Source organism: Gobio gobio, assembly GCF_949357685.1.
Source record: "Gobio gobio genome assembly, chromosome: 6".
Taxonomy (NCBI): domain Eukaryota; kingdom Metazoa; phylum Chordata; class Actinopteri; order Cypriniformes; family Gobionidae; genus Gobio; species Gobio gobio.
This window is the reverse complement of record NC_137102.1, coordinates 19,237,324-19,255,179: the sequence shown is the minus strand read 5'-3', so window position 1 is coordinate 19,255,179 and position 17,856 is coordinate 19,237,324. Positions and strand designations below refer to the sequence as shown.

At 37.9% G+C, this 17,856-nt stretch overlaps 1 protein-coding gene across 4 annotated transcripts in view; it reads left to right on the top strand.

Moving 5' to 3' along the window:
• mtf2 (metal response element binding transcription factor 2) overlaps nt 1-17,856 on the top strand; it is a 33,278-nt gene that overhangs the window by 4,898 nt on the left and 10,524 nt on the right. For 2 of the 4 annotated variants that reach the window (XR_013816635.1, XM_079818598.1), the window contains exons 1-5: nt 8,973-9,162; nt 9,641-9,842; nt 10,457-10,538; nt 11,385-11,477; nt 11,572-11,672. Coding sequence is in view for 3 of the 4 variants with exons in the window: in XM_079818598.1 (XP_079674724.1) it covers nt 9,158-9,162; nt 9,641-9,842; nt 10,457-10,538; nt 11,385-11,477; nt 11,572-11,672 (483 nt within the window). In the remaining variant the exon portion in view is untranslated. Of the gene's footprint in view, nt 1-8,972; nt 9,163-9,640; nt 9,843-10,456; nt 10,539-10,930; nt 11,027-11,384; nt 11,478-11,571; nt 11,673-17,856 lie in introns of those variants that run through there. The other 2 variants (XM_079818597.1, XM_079818599.1) reach the window with 2 other exon arrangements.

Genomic DNA, 17,856 nt, shown 5'->3' with positions numbered 1-17,856 from the left:
CTTCTATTTATAATGTTGGGGGCGGTCGCTTTAGATTCTAGAGAGCTTTTGATTGGACAGAAAATCTGATGAGAAGTTTAAGTGCAGAGTGATGTCATCAAAATCATGGATCCATATTGGCGTAAGTGAGAGACTGTACGTTTTGATTGCTTATGTCTGCTAAATGTGAATTTTGTCATTGTTTTGGAGCACACTAGCTCATAGATAACAGTAAGGCTATCTTCATACTAAATATTGAGTCAGGGCTCTCAAGTTTTGAAGACAGGCAAGAGTAACATCTCCAACCCCCCACCCAAACACAACAATGGGGGTGTTGTTGTGTTTGGTAAGGATCACTGAACACAATTGGCGGGACGCCTGGCGCTCTTTTATTGATCACCTTTTTTTCGTATCATATATTTGAGTAATTATCATAAATTAGGTATCATTCGAAAGCTTACAAACTCAAAATTCATCCTGTGAAAACCGTTTTGAAATCGGACGTTGCGTTACCATGGAAACGGTACTCTAAATTCTTCGAGCGGGCTCCTACCCCTTGTGGGCGGTGTCTATTTCATATTACAAAATGTATTTTAACCACTTTATAATCAAAGTCTTTTCTAATCTTGACAAACATATCATCGGAAAGGTCTGGTGACTGGTATTTGGTGACTGTTTTGTTATGGAAGTGATATTTGGATCATAAAAAAAACTACCAATGAAATGTGGATAACACCCGGTGGCTATTTTTGGTATAGCGCTTAAACAAAATCTCATGGGAACTTCAATTTTTGTGATATCAACTTCAAATTTGGAACACAACTTGGTTAGACATATGTCTTTGATTTTAAAGTAATTTCAGAGTAAAACAGTTTTGTAAAATATATATTTTATATTAAATATAAAAAATATTTAGTACAGTATTTTTCATTTACAGTAAATTTAAACTTCCGTAACTTTTTCATACTTTCATATTTTGAATTGCTTTCACTTCAGCAATAATCTGCTGAGTGTCTTCTTTAAAACCAGACTTAAATTTCCATTTATTCATTTGTGTGTGTGTGTGAGAGAGAGAGAGAGAGAGAGAGAGAGAGAGAGAGAGAGAGAGAGAGAGCATCGTATAACATCGACGATGCAATACACTTTAATTTATTTAGTGCTAATACAATTATTAAGCCTGTTTGGAGAGAGAGATGTTTAATATGACAAAATGTCAGTCATCGTGTGATAAGGAAAAATAACTAGGCCTAGACTACTTTTGTTCTGAGCAGGTGTTGTCAGTGAACGGGCTGTAAAACTGTTGGCTAAGTTACAGGCACTCATGAAAAACTGATGCTGATTATCTGGGAAACATTCTCTAACAGCGGTCAAGTTGTCATTGTTTGTGTCAAACAAGTTGTGAATTCATTGTAACATTAAAACAGGAGATCATGACTTACTCTGTGCTCAAAGCGATGCTCGGAGCTCCAGTGGTTTCTCTATGGGAGAACGAGGATATGCTTTTTTTTCATTGGTTGTTGCTTTAAATCTTACCCAGATACAATAATGCTGTTTTCTGATTGGCTATTGTGTAGCCTCTTTCTTTTTTTTTTTGATTGGCTGATAAGTGGCAGGCTCGACTAAGAACTCCAGGGGAGACATGCTTGATTCCTGCCCGGTTCCATAGAGAGAACAGCGCGGCCACATACATTTTGGGCGCTGCGGCATATTAAATATATGATAAATAGTTTTTCTGCGTGAGAAATACAATCTGTGGCGGGAGTGTGTGACAAAAGACCGAAATGAGTGACTGTCACGCTCAATGCTTGACACTTGAGAGCCCTGTTGAGTACTATCATACTACTATTTCATGGGGACTTTAAAGGTACACCATGGGTGTTTCTCAAACGGAAGGCAGCATCCTGAGGCAGCATCCTTCCTAGTCCAGTCCTTCTGAGGCTTGTAGGCAGTCTAGTAAGAGTGTTTCCGAAAGAGTGTTTTCATCATAAATGTTTCCCGAAAGTTTACCAAAAATACTATTTAAAGGGTTAGTTCACCCAAAAATGAAAATTCTGTCATTAATTACTCACCCTCATGTCGTTGGACACCCGTAAGACCTCCGTTCATATTCGGAACACAAATGAAGATATTTTAGTTGAAAGCTGATGGCTGAGAAAGGCTTCACACAGGCCTCCATTGGCATTCAGTACATTGACACTTCCAAGATCCATGAAAGGCACTTAAAACGTCGTTACAAAGTCTATCTCACCACAGTGGCTCTACAATAATCATACAATGCGACGACAATAGTTTTTGTGCGCAAAAAAAAATCAAAATAACACCTTTATCCAACTTGTTCTCGACTTCCGTGTATGCCTCCACGACGCATGCGCGAGAATATGACGCAGATCCGGCGTTCGGACATATGACCCAGAAGCGATTTGTTTACGAGCAGAGGAAGACGCGCGTGTCTAAGCTGTTGGATTCTACATTGATCGTGCTTTAGGTCTCGGCGTAGTGCTCAAAATGGGGTTAGAGTGTGCATTTCATGGAATCCCGAGCCCCGGCGCTACGTCATATTCTCGCGCATGCGTCGTGGAGACACACGCGGAAGGCAATAACAAGCTGGATAAAGGTGTTCTTTTGATTTTTTTTTGCGCACAAAAACTATTGTCGTCGCATTGTATGATTATTGTAGAGCCACTGTGGTGAGATAGACTTTGTAACGACGTTTTAAGTGCCTTTCATGGATCTTGGAAGTGTCAATGTACTGAATGCCAATGGAGGCCTGTGTGAAGCCTTTCTCAGCCATCAGCTTTCAACTAAAATATCTTCATTTGTGTTCCGAATATGAACGGAGGTCTTACGGGTGTCCAACGACATGAGGGTGAGTAATTAATGACAGAATTTTCATTTTTGGGTGAACTAACCCTTTAAACTAAATTTTGGAAAAATACTTTGTATTACAAAACTTTATATTAACTGGCTTTCTATTAATGCAGTACAGATATGACAGCTGTCTGTGGTCTCCCAGTGGCTTACATTATTGGAAGCTAGTGTTAAGTGATTAATTTACAGCAAAACAAAAGATAACATCTATGCTTTCATGTCCGAAAACATTATTTTTGTCTTACATTTCATAATAAACTCAGACAAGGTCAGTAACGGCTCGTTTTCCATCAGTTTATTTTAGTGAATTGGAATGTGTGCAAAGGAGTGTGGGTGCGTTAAGGCCGCGAAGGATACATCTGATGTGTCCTTCAAAACAGGCCGAATGAAGAACGCAAAACGAAGGCTGACTTCCAAGGATCCTTTGAATTGAGATGGCCTTCAGCGGCATTTGATGACGTGGCAGCTGATATTTGCAGCCTTCGTAGGATGCAGCCTTCCGTTTGAGAAACACCACATGTAACACTATGTATGGCCCTCTAGAACATTGTTTTGGTTGTGCTTCGGCTCTGCATGACTGTGCAGAAGAATATGACCCTTCACACAATAGGCTAGATAATGCTAACTCTGTTAGAGAGCTATATATGGCAATTTATCTGGTCAATATAATACCTTACTCACCCGAGTAATAAAAACTGCATCTCATTAGCCGCGTTTCCATTACAGATCTGCGTAAAACTTTGGTGATATTTTCTATGTCGATAAAAAACTATTGCGAAATGACGGCGTTTCCATTAACCGACGTGATTGTGATAAGTAATTCCAAAAGTTATGCCACGTATGTTGGTTTATGTATATCCCAGGCTTCCCAGGTTGGAGGTTTAGCTTTCAACTAACCTATGCCACACTCCCACACCATCCATGTCAAGTAGCCGGAGCAACTTTTCTCTATTTACCGATATGATGACACGCACGCACGGGCAGAGGTGGACAAAGTACACAACTCCATTACTTGAGTAAAAGTAAAAGTACTACTAGTCAAATATTACTCCGTTACAAGTGAAAGTTCTAAAAACAGATTTTTACTTAAGTAAAAGTACAGAAGTATTTGTTTTTAAAAGTACTTAAGTATCAAAAGTAAATACATTTTTTTATGTCAATGCATTATTTTATCATTGTTGCATTGTTGTATAAATGCACATTATGCCACCAAGGTGGTTTAAACCAGTCAGTGATGCTCCATCCGACATGCTAGCATACGACTACCTTAAACTAATTTAAATACTTGTATAAAAGTTACAAAGCTCTTTACAAAGATGCTGTCACTTTAAGGCCAAATGCACGGATCCAATACACTGATACACATCCGATGTTCTCCCAACAGTTTACTCTTCTCCAGACAGGTCTAAAATATAAACACTTATTTAAGCGTTAGTTCACCCAAAAATAAAAATTCTGTCATTAATGACTTACCCTCATGTCGTTCGACACCCGTAAGACCTCCGATGGCTCAGAAAGGCCTCCATTGGCACAATGCACTTTACACTCTCAAGACCCATAAAAGGTACTAAAGACGTTGTTATAAAGTCCATCTCGAAGCGTTATGAATCAGCGTGTCGAATCATGATTCTGTTCGCGTGTCAAACCGCCAAACTGCTGAAATCATGTGACTTTGGTGATCCAAACCGCTGAATCGACTCACTGATTCATAACGCTTCGAAGCTTCATGATGCAGTGTTTTGAAATCGGTCATCACTATATAAGTCATATTTAGGTTTTTTTTGCGCACAAAAACTATTCTCGTCGCTTCATAAAGTTATTGTAGAACCACTGTAGTGAGATGGACTTTGTAACAACTTCTTTAGTACCTTTTATGGGTCTTGAGAGTGTACAGTGCATTGTGCCAATGGAGGCCTTTCTGAGCCATCGGATATCAACTAAAATATCTTCATTTGTGTTCCGAAGATGAACGGGGGTCTTACGGGTGTCGAACGACACGAGGGTAAGTAATTAATGACAGCATTTTAATTTTTGGGTGAACTAACGCTTTAATAGGCTTACCATATTGAATCAAGTAAGACAAAAACACATTTTAGAAGAAGTTTTGATGATGATCTATTGAATCATTAAAATATTGTTGATTTTGAACAAAAAAAGTTACAGTGTGCCTAAAACTATAGCCGTAAAAAATGTTTTACTTGAAATAAAATGTTAACTGAAATGAAAATAAAATTTACAAAACTTTCACTTATTTAATTTCAACTAGTTACAAAGGCAAGATTTTTACACTCATTTTAATTTACTTTAACTTGACATAAAAACTAAAACAGAAAGTTTAAAAAATGACAAAAACAACAAAATTACTAATATGAAACTAAAATGAAAATATGAAACTAAAAACTAGTTCAAAATATTAATAAAACCTATACTATAATCTCAATTATACTAAAATATAGAGGCTAGGAACATACAGAATGTGCAGTGCCATTTAGGAATGGATCCGGACTTTGCCATTTAATATCCAGCCTTGACAAGCTTAAGCCTTGATAAAGATTCATTTAGAGACTTTTGGTTCACGCCTGCACTATGGAAGATTAGGAGTGACACTTGAAAATAAAATGAAGGAATAATTTATTAATTGAGTAATTCAAACATAAAACAGAAATAAATAAATCACTTATTAAAATGACATATGAATACACATATTTAATTCATGTTTTACAATTAATAATATAATACATGATCATTTTAATCATTTCAGTTTAGAAACAAGCTACTTATCTACTTTTAAAACAACACAAAAAAGTTTTCAAAACTGCCCAACGTAAAGATTATTTAGATAATTTTCATCAAAAGCATGGTACCATAACAGCTAGTACAATGCAGCATTTGTATTCCTGGCATGCGAGGCTCGGCCTCATTGGTGAGGCCACCGTAGAGGTGCAGAAATGTAATGCTACATCCAACAGCTTGGCACAGCACTACCATACAATGATATAATGCTATATTTAAGTTCATACTAAAAGTTATTTATGAACTGTCTTTAAAGGTCTAAAATATTTTTATTTATAAAAATCTCATTTGGAATTTCAGTTCAAGCTGCTTCGTGCCACTTTCATCTTCTTTCATCTCTCCAGGCTTTTGATGAATGACACAGCCTACGCCCTCCATATTGTAATATCTTTGCAATTAAGCAATAATTGTCATCTGTTTGCCATGCTTGCTTTTCGGGAAAGCTGGTGGCCATATGCTATATAGCCTATTGCATGTTAGCCGTTGCTTTTTTTTTAGACACAGGGTTTTAGCCTATAAACATTCATATTAAATGTTGCCTTTTAGCCAATATTACTACTAAAACAGAAACGTTGATAATTCTTATCATATTAAAAACGTAAAACTGCAGTTTTGGAGTGATTAAAAGGAAGTTCCTGGACTTAAATCAAATATATAATCCAGATAAAAATGTAATTGATCAATATGAAAGGGTCATTGACATGATGTTAATTTTTATTCCGAAATTACAATAAAATGCAGTTCATAATAACAGAACCTGAATTCACAATATTTTTTAAAAATTGATTAAAATTGTGGGATTTAACCAAAATATCTTGGTACAAACTGACCAGTGATATTTTTAAGTGTTATTAAAAGGGAAAATGTTGTAAATATAAATAGTTAAAAATATTATTTTATTATTATTAAAGAAATTGTTTTAAAACACCATTAATGGAAAACAATAAAACAGAGGGGGCGTCACCCAAATAAAACTTCCAAATATTCATAGCTCAAAAGTAAATTTTTTAGTATCATGTTTATAAAACCTATAAATAGGCATAATTAGTTGCACTATTTGTGCACATTATTTTAGTGCTTTTTAATTAATGGTTATCCCGACTGACATTTAAATCTAAGTAATTACATCAAAATTTTGGTATGTTTACATTTTTTTTTTTTATTATTAATGCATGAAACCAACATCAATAAACGATTTTTTCCGGCATATTATGTAGTTTTTTGCCGGTGTGGTCGCCTATTCAAAACAAAGGCATAGCTTCAACTTGATTACGCCAAGATTGAGCGCGTAATCTTGGGAGTTGTGGTCTTCACCTCACAGCCGGTGGAAAAGAATCGGGACGGGACTTGGGCAGAAATCATGTTCAAGGATGAGATTATTAATGTTACTGTAATATGAAGCAGAGCAGGGCCGAGTGCTGTGGGAGCTGAACGAGGTCCCTGAAGCGATTGCTAATGAGAGACGAGCATGACACATGGTTTGACAGCAGCAGAGTTTTTTTTATGCCACAGTCGCCGCTTCCGCTTCTTCCGGTCAAGCGTATGTGGGGTAAACGCAGCGCTGTTTTATCATAGATACATTTGAGTGTGTTGAAAATTATGTTATAACGTTGCTATGACACACTTGTTGCACACTGCAGTAAGCTAGATCGATATTAGAATATCATATTAATATATGCTGGATGTCTTGTGTTGCTTAATGGCATGCAATTAATTTTAAAACATATTGTATGATGGAGAAAATGCTGTATTACTGTGCAATAATCAGTTTTCTGTCTATAAATGTTAAATGTATCCAAACAGTTGTTCCCTTGTCTAAAAAAAAGCTTACATATTGTGCCTTTAAGAGCTTGGAACATGTGTTTTAAATTATATTTTTAAAAGATGCTTTTTAATCGCGGACATATTTATCATTGACCAAAATAAAAGTTTGACTGTCTGTCGAGGTAAAGTAAAGTCGAAACATTGACGTGGAAGTGTAATGTGCAAAGAAGCGCAGAGTTAAGGGACGGTGTGACTGTGAGTGAGTAGGTAAACATCCTCCCACTAGCGCTTTTTCAAATTTGTGAGGGAAAGTGAGTCTGTGCGGAGCGCTTATGGCAAGCCGGTGTACCATAAAAGTCCCTGTTAAGTCAAAATTAAAAATGTGTTCTGAGTTTGTCACACCACAGACAAATGTGTTATTAACCACCCTGCCAAATTTGAATCATAAAAAAATCTGCCAAGTTAATAAAATAGCTTATCAAAATCTTGAAAAAATAAGCAGCATTCTCTGTTCTCAAATGCTGAAACCACGCCCACTTGCGGGAAAGCTGCCGTAAGTACACAAGAACACTCAAGTACAGTTCACGACGGCACGGGAGGATGAAGGCCCACACGGGAGATAATTGGTTCGGCCCCATTCTGCAGCGGATCATCAATGAATCCCAGTACCCAGTTGCGCTGAAACCATGCCCACTCGCGGGAAAGCTGCCGTAAGCACACAAGAACACTCAAGTACAGTTCACAATGGCACGGGTGGATGAAGGCCCACGTGGGAGATAATCGGTTCGGCCCCATTCTGCAATGGATTATCAGTGAATCCCAGTACCCAAAGTTTGTAAAACTATCCGGTATAAAGTCACTGCAGAGGCAGGTGTTGGTGGTGATCCTCAGCTCTCTATCAAGGTAGCTGTTCACAAAATTAATCCACCTCTTCTTGATATCATCGTATTTGTTTTGTAAGCTGTTTCGTAAGTTGTAGGCTGTAGTAACTAATGGTACTGAGTCTACTGACAGTAGGCTATAATTTGCCTACGATCGAGCGGGCGAACTGATGCGACTGTTCAAAAGAGAGAAATATGTTCATTTTTACCATCTCTCCCATAGACGCTGTATTAGAAACACCCTCACAGCAGCGGTAACTTGTTTTTTGTAATTTGATGCAAAAGTAATAAAATACAAAGTTTTAGTGTTATAAATGTACATATATTTAAAAAAAAATGAAAACACAACAAAATCCTTTGCAGGATTTACGTTGATGACCGTTAAAACGGCGTCATCACAGTTTGTGAAAAGGGTCTATTAGAGATATCTCTAATTACCTGTGCATATGTGTGACATCTATTGAAAATATCTGAGGTCAAATGGAGTTTTGGCTAGTCAAAATGTATTTAGAGCTATCTCGAATCAGATTTCTTACTAGTGCAATTATAATAATTGCATATATAGTCAAATTATAATTATGATTTTTGACTATCAAAATATATTTACGGTATGCTTAGTCAACCCATAGTTTTATATGCTAACAAGGCTTGCCATAGAGCGCGTCCCACAATGCACTCGCCGCTCAGCGGGAAACCAAAATGGCGAGAGCGAGCGAGCAAAACCAACCGTTTGCCGTAATGTAAAACACTTCAAGCGTTTGAATCATCTCGCAAAAAGCAGCACCACCTCGATTCAAAGCGGAGCTCCTGTTGCCCGTTTATGGTGTAGTTCTTTGTGTTTGTGTGACATTGTAACCCGGGAAAGTGGCCGAATGAGGTAAGAGAGACCCAGACATCAGTCTATTACAATACAACAAGGGGGTGTGCGAGGGGCTTTCATCTCTCACTTTACCAACGGGTAAAAATTACTGGCTTGAAACGCGTTTTCTGATGCCAGTGAAATAAACTCTTCAGGTTGTAGAACTGGAGGCTTTTATTTGATGGCCCATTGTTTTGAATGAGAAATCCTGCTAGCTCTCATCAGCTATGCTGCTAACAAAAGAGGCTTTTTGCTTTCACTGTCATTCTGTATGGGCGCTTCACTGACCAGCCAATACAAAGTGCACTCAGTCCCAGAGAAGATCCCACGCCGATATTACACGTAAATACCTCTAAAATATGCTCGAGGATAGTCTGATACTACATTTCAGCATTCATTTTTAATTTGAGCATATGCAAAAAGCTTTTTTTGTGTTAGTGTAAGCAAAAGTGTGGTTGAGTCATATTTTTCATTAGCTGTTTTGCTCATTTGACAGAGACTCAACAAGTGCAGATAACCTGGCCGCCCACCAAAAGACACCTCCAAATCGCCAACACAAGTCACCGGTGCCCTTGTCACGATTTCCCCTGAAAGATGGGCTGACCGACACAGCCAGACTCGCCAACAAATTTGAAGAAGGGCAGGACGTCCTGGCCCGATGGTCAGATGGCCTTTTTTACCTGGGAACTATCTCCAAGGTGTGTAAGGGATAACAGTATTTAACCAATCACAATCAGTGAAAAGTAAAAATCCCATTCATTTTCTATGTAGGCGAATGCAGTTGTGGTAAGAATTAGTGCCCCCCTTAGTTAATATAAACAAAGAAGCCTGTAAAAATAAATCTGCATTGTTAATCATGTGATCATTACCCGTAATTCTGCAAAGAACTCTCCACCAATCAGAATTGCAACAAATTAAATATAAAAAATGTTTGTTGTTGTTACAATTCGGATTGGTATATTACAATACATGTAAAATACATTTGTATTTAATTAACATCTTGTAAGTCAATATTTTTATAATTGTAATTTTCTAAGCTGTCATTCGCAATGCTTCATGGGATTGTAGTTCTTTCCCTCATTAAAGCCGTTAAATACACAGTCTTGAACCTACTGATTTTTTGTATACTTTTTTTGTGCTTCAAATCAAAGTCTGCAGTCTTTTTATTATTATTATTATTTTGAAAAGAAAATGAATGGGAAAAATGCTGCCTGAGCCAAGGCTGCTGAAAAAGTGGGCAGGCACTGTAATATGTTATATAATCCCTCTATCTAGAGTAATCAGAACTTCTTTTAATGAATGCTTTCCACAGATAGATAAACATAAGCATCGCTGCTTTGTGATTTTTGAAGATCAGTCTAAATCCTGGGTTCTCTGGAAGGACATTCAGACAGGTAAATGCAAACTGCTTTACATTCATTGTGATTGAAGAATACTGATGCTCTCGTTTCCCTTCTTTTGTGTTTTAATGGCATCTCTGAGGTGGGTCTCATAGTGAGCGGATCTTATGAACATCCTAAGTTAGATTTGTGGACTTGTGAGCACAGCACACCACTGACTGTTTCTATTAACTGGTTCTCTTTTGCTATGAAATAACATTTACACATCATATTCTTTCTTTCTTTCTGATCATTTTAATAGAAGATGGGTCAGTTCTTCTATTATGCTGCTTCTTTCATGCTGTCTGACTTGTGGTTTTGCTGTTTGCCGCCTTTTGGTTTCTCTTCCCTATCTCCTTCATTCAGCCTGAGTTATCTCTTAATTTGTCCCTGACAGTTGACAGACCTCAGAGTCTCCAGGCTTACACAAACCATAAGTTCCACATCGAGCCAGGAGACGAGAATAGGGAAGGTACCTATGACATCTGTCGCTGTATCTCTTGGTAACGGTTCAACAAAGGCGTTCATGCATACGCATAAAAGAAACTTGCTCATAGTTTTATCTTCAGATCATTTTTGTTTCAAGTGGCAGTTGCAGTGAAGTAATTCACTGTGGTGTTCACCATCACTGATGGTTGTCAGCTATAGCACACCTTTCCTCCTTTTGTGAACTTAAGTGGTTTGCACATTTTCTATAAGAAGTTCAGAAATATTTTGGAACAACACCCCCCCCTTTAGACACTTTTCGACCTCCTGAATGCAGTCTCTCCCCTTCTCACAAATGTTGTCACAGATGTAATGGATAAGACAGTCGTGTACAACCGCACACTTGTTAATTTCTTTATTTGTTCCTTCTTTCAGGGGACAGTGGAGGGGAAATGCTCTGCTCTATATGTCAGAATGAAAGCTCCGAGCCCCCCAATGAAATCGTCATCTGTGACAAATGTGGACAAGGTAGACTGTCTCTGTCCTAGTAAATCTGAGTCACTTCTCTCAGCCTCATTAGGGATTGAGTTGGAGATTTCACTGCTGACTATCTCTTCCACAGGATACCATCAGCTATGCCATGCTCCCATAATCGACCCCAGTGTCATTGCCTCTGATGACAAATGGCTCTGTAGACAGTGCGTGTTCGCCACAACAACAAAGGTTTGTTGATGATATCTTAATTGCATAATTGTTAGAGGTGTCAAGCAGCCTATGACCCTCTTCGCTTCATGTGCAGAGTTTTCAGTGTACCATAACCTAAATTCTTCCATAAGGGTTGTGGATGTGAGTTTAGTTAAAGGAAAATATAAAGACTTTTATGTAATATATAAAAACACCCATGCAATCTCATTCCTAAATGGCAACAATTCGCCTGTGGCTATTAAAATCACACAACAACTTTGCTTGAGTTGTTGCTCTGGATTTTGTTGTTTTTAAGAAAAAAAAACTAATTTTTGCCTGTTTAGGTTCGTAATCTTCTCCATTACATTTTTACCACTAAAGTTACTACACGCAAATCTGTGTTTTTTTTGTTGTTTTTTTGGGGGGAATATATTTCAGGGCTCAATGCTAAGAATTTTTTTCAGGGGTTCAAATTTTTACTTGCCCTGTCAGAATTTTCACTGACCCCACCACAAAAAAAAACGACAAATAGAATAAAATAGGCCTAGTATTGTTTTTGAGCCATTTAAGCTTAATAAATAAGGTTATGACTCTAAAAACTAATATCCTTCCTAACTCACATAATTTTTTTTATATTGTTAAAGGGGCTATATGCAACTTTTTCCCCAAAATAAACGTAACGATAGCCTTTTTATTTTACCATTTATGACTCAAACATCTCCTGATCTCCTGATCCTGAGCATACTGACACCTTGTCCGCTCACAGTGGGTGCACCTATAAGCCTGTATCCTATTTTTCCTATTTTCTGTCGGGTCTGATTTTTCCCGTGCTTTCTGCGGATGTGACGTCACCACCGCTGCGAGAGCGAGCAGAAAATAAGAGCAGTTCTGTTTTTTGGCCACAGGTGTCAGTCGTGAGTTTAAATTTCAGAAACACGCATATAGCCCCTTTAAAGACCGTCAGTAATAAAACAAGAACAAATAATCAAATTATGAGCAAAAGCACAAATAAATACAGCAGAACAAACATATACAAATGAAATAAACAGTTATTTTCATGTAGGTCTAAACTAGATTGTCAGGTACAAAAATAGTAATCAAATGTAAAATATCACCGCATAGTCTGCATAAAATTATATGTCACTGCATATAAATACAGATTAACCCTTATTAAAAGTTATTCAGTCAAGAGCAGTGAGTGAATTTTTTTTTGTCTTTTGTTATTATCTCTATATTTATATAGCCAATGACGATATTTTCCGGCTTTCCATGTGTGTTCACTGTTATACGGTAGGGGGCGCTGTAGTGCATTTCCTGCACGAGAACAGAATCTCCTGATCAAAACACAGCCGAAGAAGCAACGTGCGATATCATGTGCAAGGAGATGCATATGTAAAATAACGCGATCATCACCATTAAACAGCATAAATCACAACTGCCTAATGTTATTGAATGAAATGTCAACCCAGGACGAGTTATAGGACTGTGAAGCTTTGGGGTGTTGATGGACTCCATCTACAACATCTGTGTTATGTTCATCGTTCGGACGTAACGTTAGTCTTTTACAAAAACGTGATTTTTTTTCAGCTTTATGCTCAACATGTTGCTTTTTCATTAAACTTGCAACATTCAAGTGTTGATTAAAAAAATAATATATGAAGCTGGAATAAAACAGTGGGTCTGTTCTTTCTTTTGATATATTGCATGTTTAGATATTCTGTGGACCATTAAAACTTGTGAAAATCAGAGGTGTCAAAAGTATTCGTATCCATTACTCAGGTAGAAGTATAGATACTGGGGTTTAAAAAGACTTCTGTAGAAGTTGAAGTATCAACTCAAGCTTTTTACTCAAGTAAAAGTGTAAAAGTACTGGTTTCAAAACTACTTAAAGTATAAGGTTAAAAGTAATGTAAGGGGAAAAAATGCCATTAAAAGGGTAGTTCACCCAAAAATGAAAATTCTGTCATCATTTACTCACCCTCAAGTTGTTCCAAACCTGTATGAGTTTCTTTGTTCTGAAGATTAAAGAATGTTTGTAACCAAGCAGATTATATGCAACCATTGACTGCCATAGTATTTTCCCCTACTATGGTAGTCAATGGTTGCTCTATCTGCTTGGTTACAAACATTCTTCAAAATATCTTTAGAACAAAGAAACTCATACAGGTTTGGAACAACTTGAGGGTGAGTAAATGATATATATTCCCATTGAAAATGAACGCATTTTAGGACAATGCAAATACATGAAAGAACCATATGTGTAATACTGAGCATTAACGTGTTTCATGGAGCGGAAAATTTGACTAGTTGCCTATAAATATTGTAAAGGTGCAAAAAGTCAAAATTCAGAGGCATGTTATTAATAACCATTCTTTGAATGTGTGATCAGTGTGGCCAGATTGGGTCGACGATTTCCAGCCCAAAAGCCTCACCAAATGTACATTTATATTTAAAAAAAATGGTTATTGATAACATGCCTGGTTATTGATAACAATTTTGACTTTTTGCACCTTTACAATACTTATAGGCAACTAGTCACTCCAAGAAAACAACTTTAACTGCCAAAATAATGTATTATTTTATTGCCATACCAATCAATGTTGATAAGTAAGTTACCATTTTATCTCCTTAAAACATAACATTGATGATAAAAATAAAATTAAAAAAAAATCCCAGTAAAACGGATCAAATATGACTATATGTCCAGGTAGAAACTGTCAAAACGGCTATCCCTCAGAAAAACACATACATAATTTTCAATGTCAACAGTAAGAAGCCAATTTACGTGCAAAAAGTGCCCAATATAGAGATTGGAAAAAGCAATGTAATAAACAGGCATTTTACACGTTAATGGGCACACCACTGCCAAAATGCATAATTCATTGATACTGTACAATAATCTGCCAACAAAAAATAACAATGCGCTTACCTTTGTGTTGCACTTTGCTTTGACAAAATTACAGTATGTCTTTCGTGAAGTACATGGCACATACACTTAGCACAGTCAAAACGGATTAATCGTTGATTTTAACATCTTTCAGCAGCTGTCGGGGTTGCAGATGTCCTAAGTGTGTATATGACGATGGACAGGAGTCAGGGTTACATTTATAAAGAGTCTTCGAGTCATAGGTGTAATTCACGTTTGAGAGTTGAGTCACTCTCCCACTCTTTACTATAGATACAACTTACTGTATATTTATGCCACTGGCATAGCGATCACTGGAATATACAGCTATGAGTTATCACGCTAAAAACCCGGCTAAAGTCATGAATGAGCACGTCTGCCTGCTGATCGCTGATTGGCTGAAAGTGCGTGCTCGTCGGCGAGAACCCGCCCTATCTGGCAACATAATTTGTGCAGGTGCAGGCGTGATTGATCGCCTACAACCCAATAGGGTGTCGGAATGGTTTGTGTTTATCCTTCTCATCCAACCACAATCAAATTCACTCTGTCCGGATGGCGCGATATATCTGGATAGTTGTTTTTTTATTTGACAAGTCGAAATGAAAACATGCCGAAATGGAATAGGAGTAACAAGGCTATTATTAAAATGTAAGGAGTAGAAAGTACAGATAATTGCTTGAAAATGTAAGGAGTAGAAGTAAAAAGTAGGCTGAAAAATAATTACTCCAGTAAAGTATAGATACTCAAAATTTTTACTTAAAGGGATAGTTCACCCAAAATTGAAAATAAAGTCAGTAATTACTCACCCTCATGTTGTTCCAACCATGTAAGACCTTCGTTCATCTTCGGAACATAATTTAGTATATTTTTGATGAAATCTGAGAGCTGTCTCACTCCTCCATAGGCTTTCAGAGGGAATGAAACTTGATGGCCCAGAATAGTAAGTAAAAACGTATGTATTATGTCTATCATGCGACGAAAATACTTTTTGAGCGGAAAAACAACAAAAATAACGACTTTATCCCACTATTATTGTTGTTCAATTTGAGCCTCTAACGAGAGTTCGCGGGAGTGCCACGACGCATGCGCGAGAACTGAGATTACGGCGTTCTGCAGCCAGTAACAAGTAGTAGTAGAAGAAGAACGCCGTAATCTCAGTTCTCGTGCATGCGTCGTGGCACTCCCGCGAACTCTCGTCAGAGGCTCAAATTGAACAACAATAATAGTGGGATAAAGTCGTTATTTTTGTTGTTTTTCCGCTCAAAAAGTATTTTCGGCGCATGATAGACTTAATACAGAGCCACCGTAGTCATTTGGACTCCTTAAATGGCGTTTTTACTTACTATTCTGGGCCATCAAGTTTCATTCCCTCTGAAAGCCTATGGAGGAGTGAGACAGCTCTCAGATTTCATCAAAAATATACTAAATTATGTTCCGAAGATGAACGAAGGTCTTACATGGTTGGAACAACATGAGGGTGAGTAATTACTGACTTTATATATATATAGTGAGGAAAATAAGTATTTGAACACCCTGCTATTTTGCAAGTTCTCCCACTTAGAAATCATGGAGGGGTCTGAAATTGTCATCGTAGGTGCATGTCCACTGTGAGAGAGATAATCTAAAAAAAAAAAAAATCCAGAAATCACAATGTATGATTTTTTTTAACTATTTATTTGTATGATACAGCTGCAAATAAGTATTTGAACACCTGAGAAAATCAATGTTAAAGGTCCCATGGCATGGCATTTTTCTATTATTTTATAATGTTTCCTGAGGTGTACTTATATTGTTAGTATGATTTTTACATCATAAAATGTCATAATTTAGAAATAAAAGGCATTTTTTCAATACTGATGTTTGCCCTGTGGCTGAATGCCCTGTTCAAGAGGCGTGTCTGCTGTGAGACTTCAGTAAAAACGCCCACTGTTGTGATTGGCTGGTATCTTTGTATTTGAAATGAGCTGAGGGGGCGTGGTTTAACGAGGTCTTCGAGGCACGAGCAGGCACGAGCTGCTGCCAGAGAGACAGATGGACCGGAGTTCACTTCACATCAGTTCTGTCAGTCTCAGTTCAGTGAACTGTTGTAGTTACAGCATATACTTCAGGTTATTCGTTTATTTCTAGTCGGAGGGACTGTCACTCATGTCAGAAAGTTAGTAACTTTAGTAAATTATGGATCAGCGCTGACTGGAGACGCGAAACGTTTAGAACGATTCAGTCCGATTTGGTGAACTGATTCGGCTCACTAAAAAGAACCGGTTCAAAAGAAAGATCGTTCGCGAACCGGACATCACTAATGTACCAGAGACGGAGCTCAGCGATTGCTAACAAAGTTATTTATAGTAACTACTGAGTTGTAAGAGCGCTGCCAGTCAGTGCGAGTTTATTGTGTTTGTATCTGAGAGTTCTGAGTAAATAAGTCCCAGTCACGCCGAGTCCGTCTTCATCATTATTACCAACTTTGTAACACATGCAAAGTACCATTACAGCTGTCGAGATGAACGAGTTACGAGTATGTGTTGATAATAGCATTATTTTTAGATATGTTCCTATCATATGAAAAGCGTCAGTGACGCGCATTGAGCACACAGCGCAAACAAAGACACAACAGCAGTAATCAAATGTAATCCAGTTTATTGTGGAGAAAGCTGCCTAGCCCGGATATGCTCACGCTTACCCCCCTTCTGCTTAATCTCACGCAGCGTTTGGTGCCTCCGCTGTGGGCCAGATGCAGTACTGGGGGTCGGGGATGTTGAAGGCCGACCGGTCAGTGCAGCCCGAGCCTCGGCGTGTGTGAGGTTTATCTCTAAAGATGTTACTGTGCTGATGTTGAGCAGAAACGACTGAATGCACATTTTAGAACAGATAGACGCTACGAGGACTCACAAGATAGAAAACACGAAAACACCGTTCTGTAGGGAGAGAGAGAAGCCGCAGTGTGTGCACGAATAATAAATAATTAGCTACACATCAGAAATCACTGATCACAGATCAGAAGGAACTGAAAAAAGACTTCTGTTTTCATTTGTACATTCAAACACTGAGACACTGTCAGCATTCACTCGTTCACAAGCAATGATCTCTCGAGCTTGCATGGGCGTGCCAGATTCTCTGGGCGGAGGAAAGGGAGGTAACCGTTCCTGCTTGGACGTCAAACCAGGAGACTTCAGGATTGGCTAGTCTGGGCTGTCATTTTCTCAAAGGCAGAGAAAGACAGCCAGAACTTGGTTTACACCGATCAACATTTCTATCCACTTGGGGACAATATTCAGGCTTCAGGCTCATATTAATGTTGAAAAACCTCATAAAATGAAC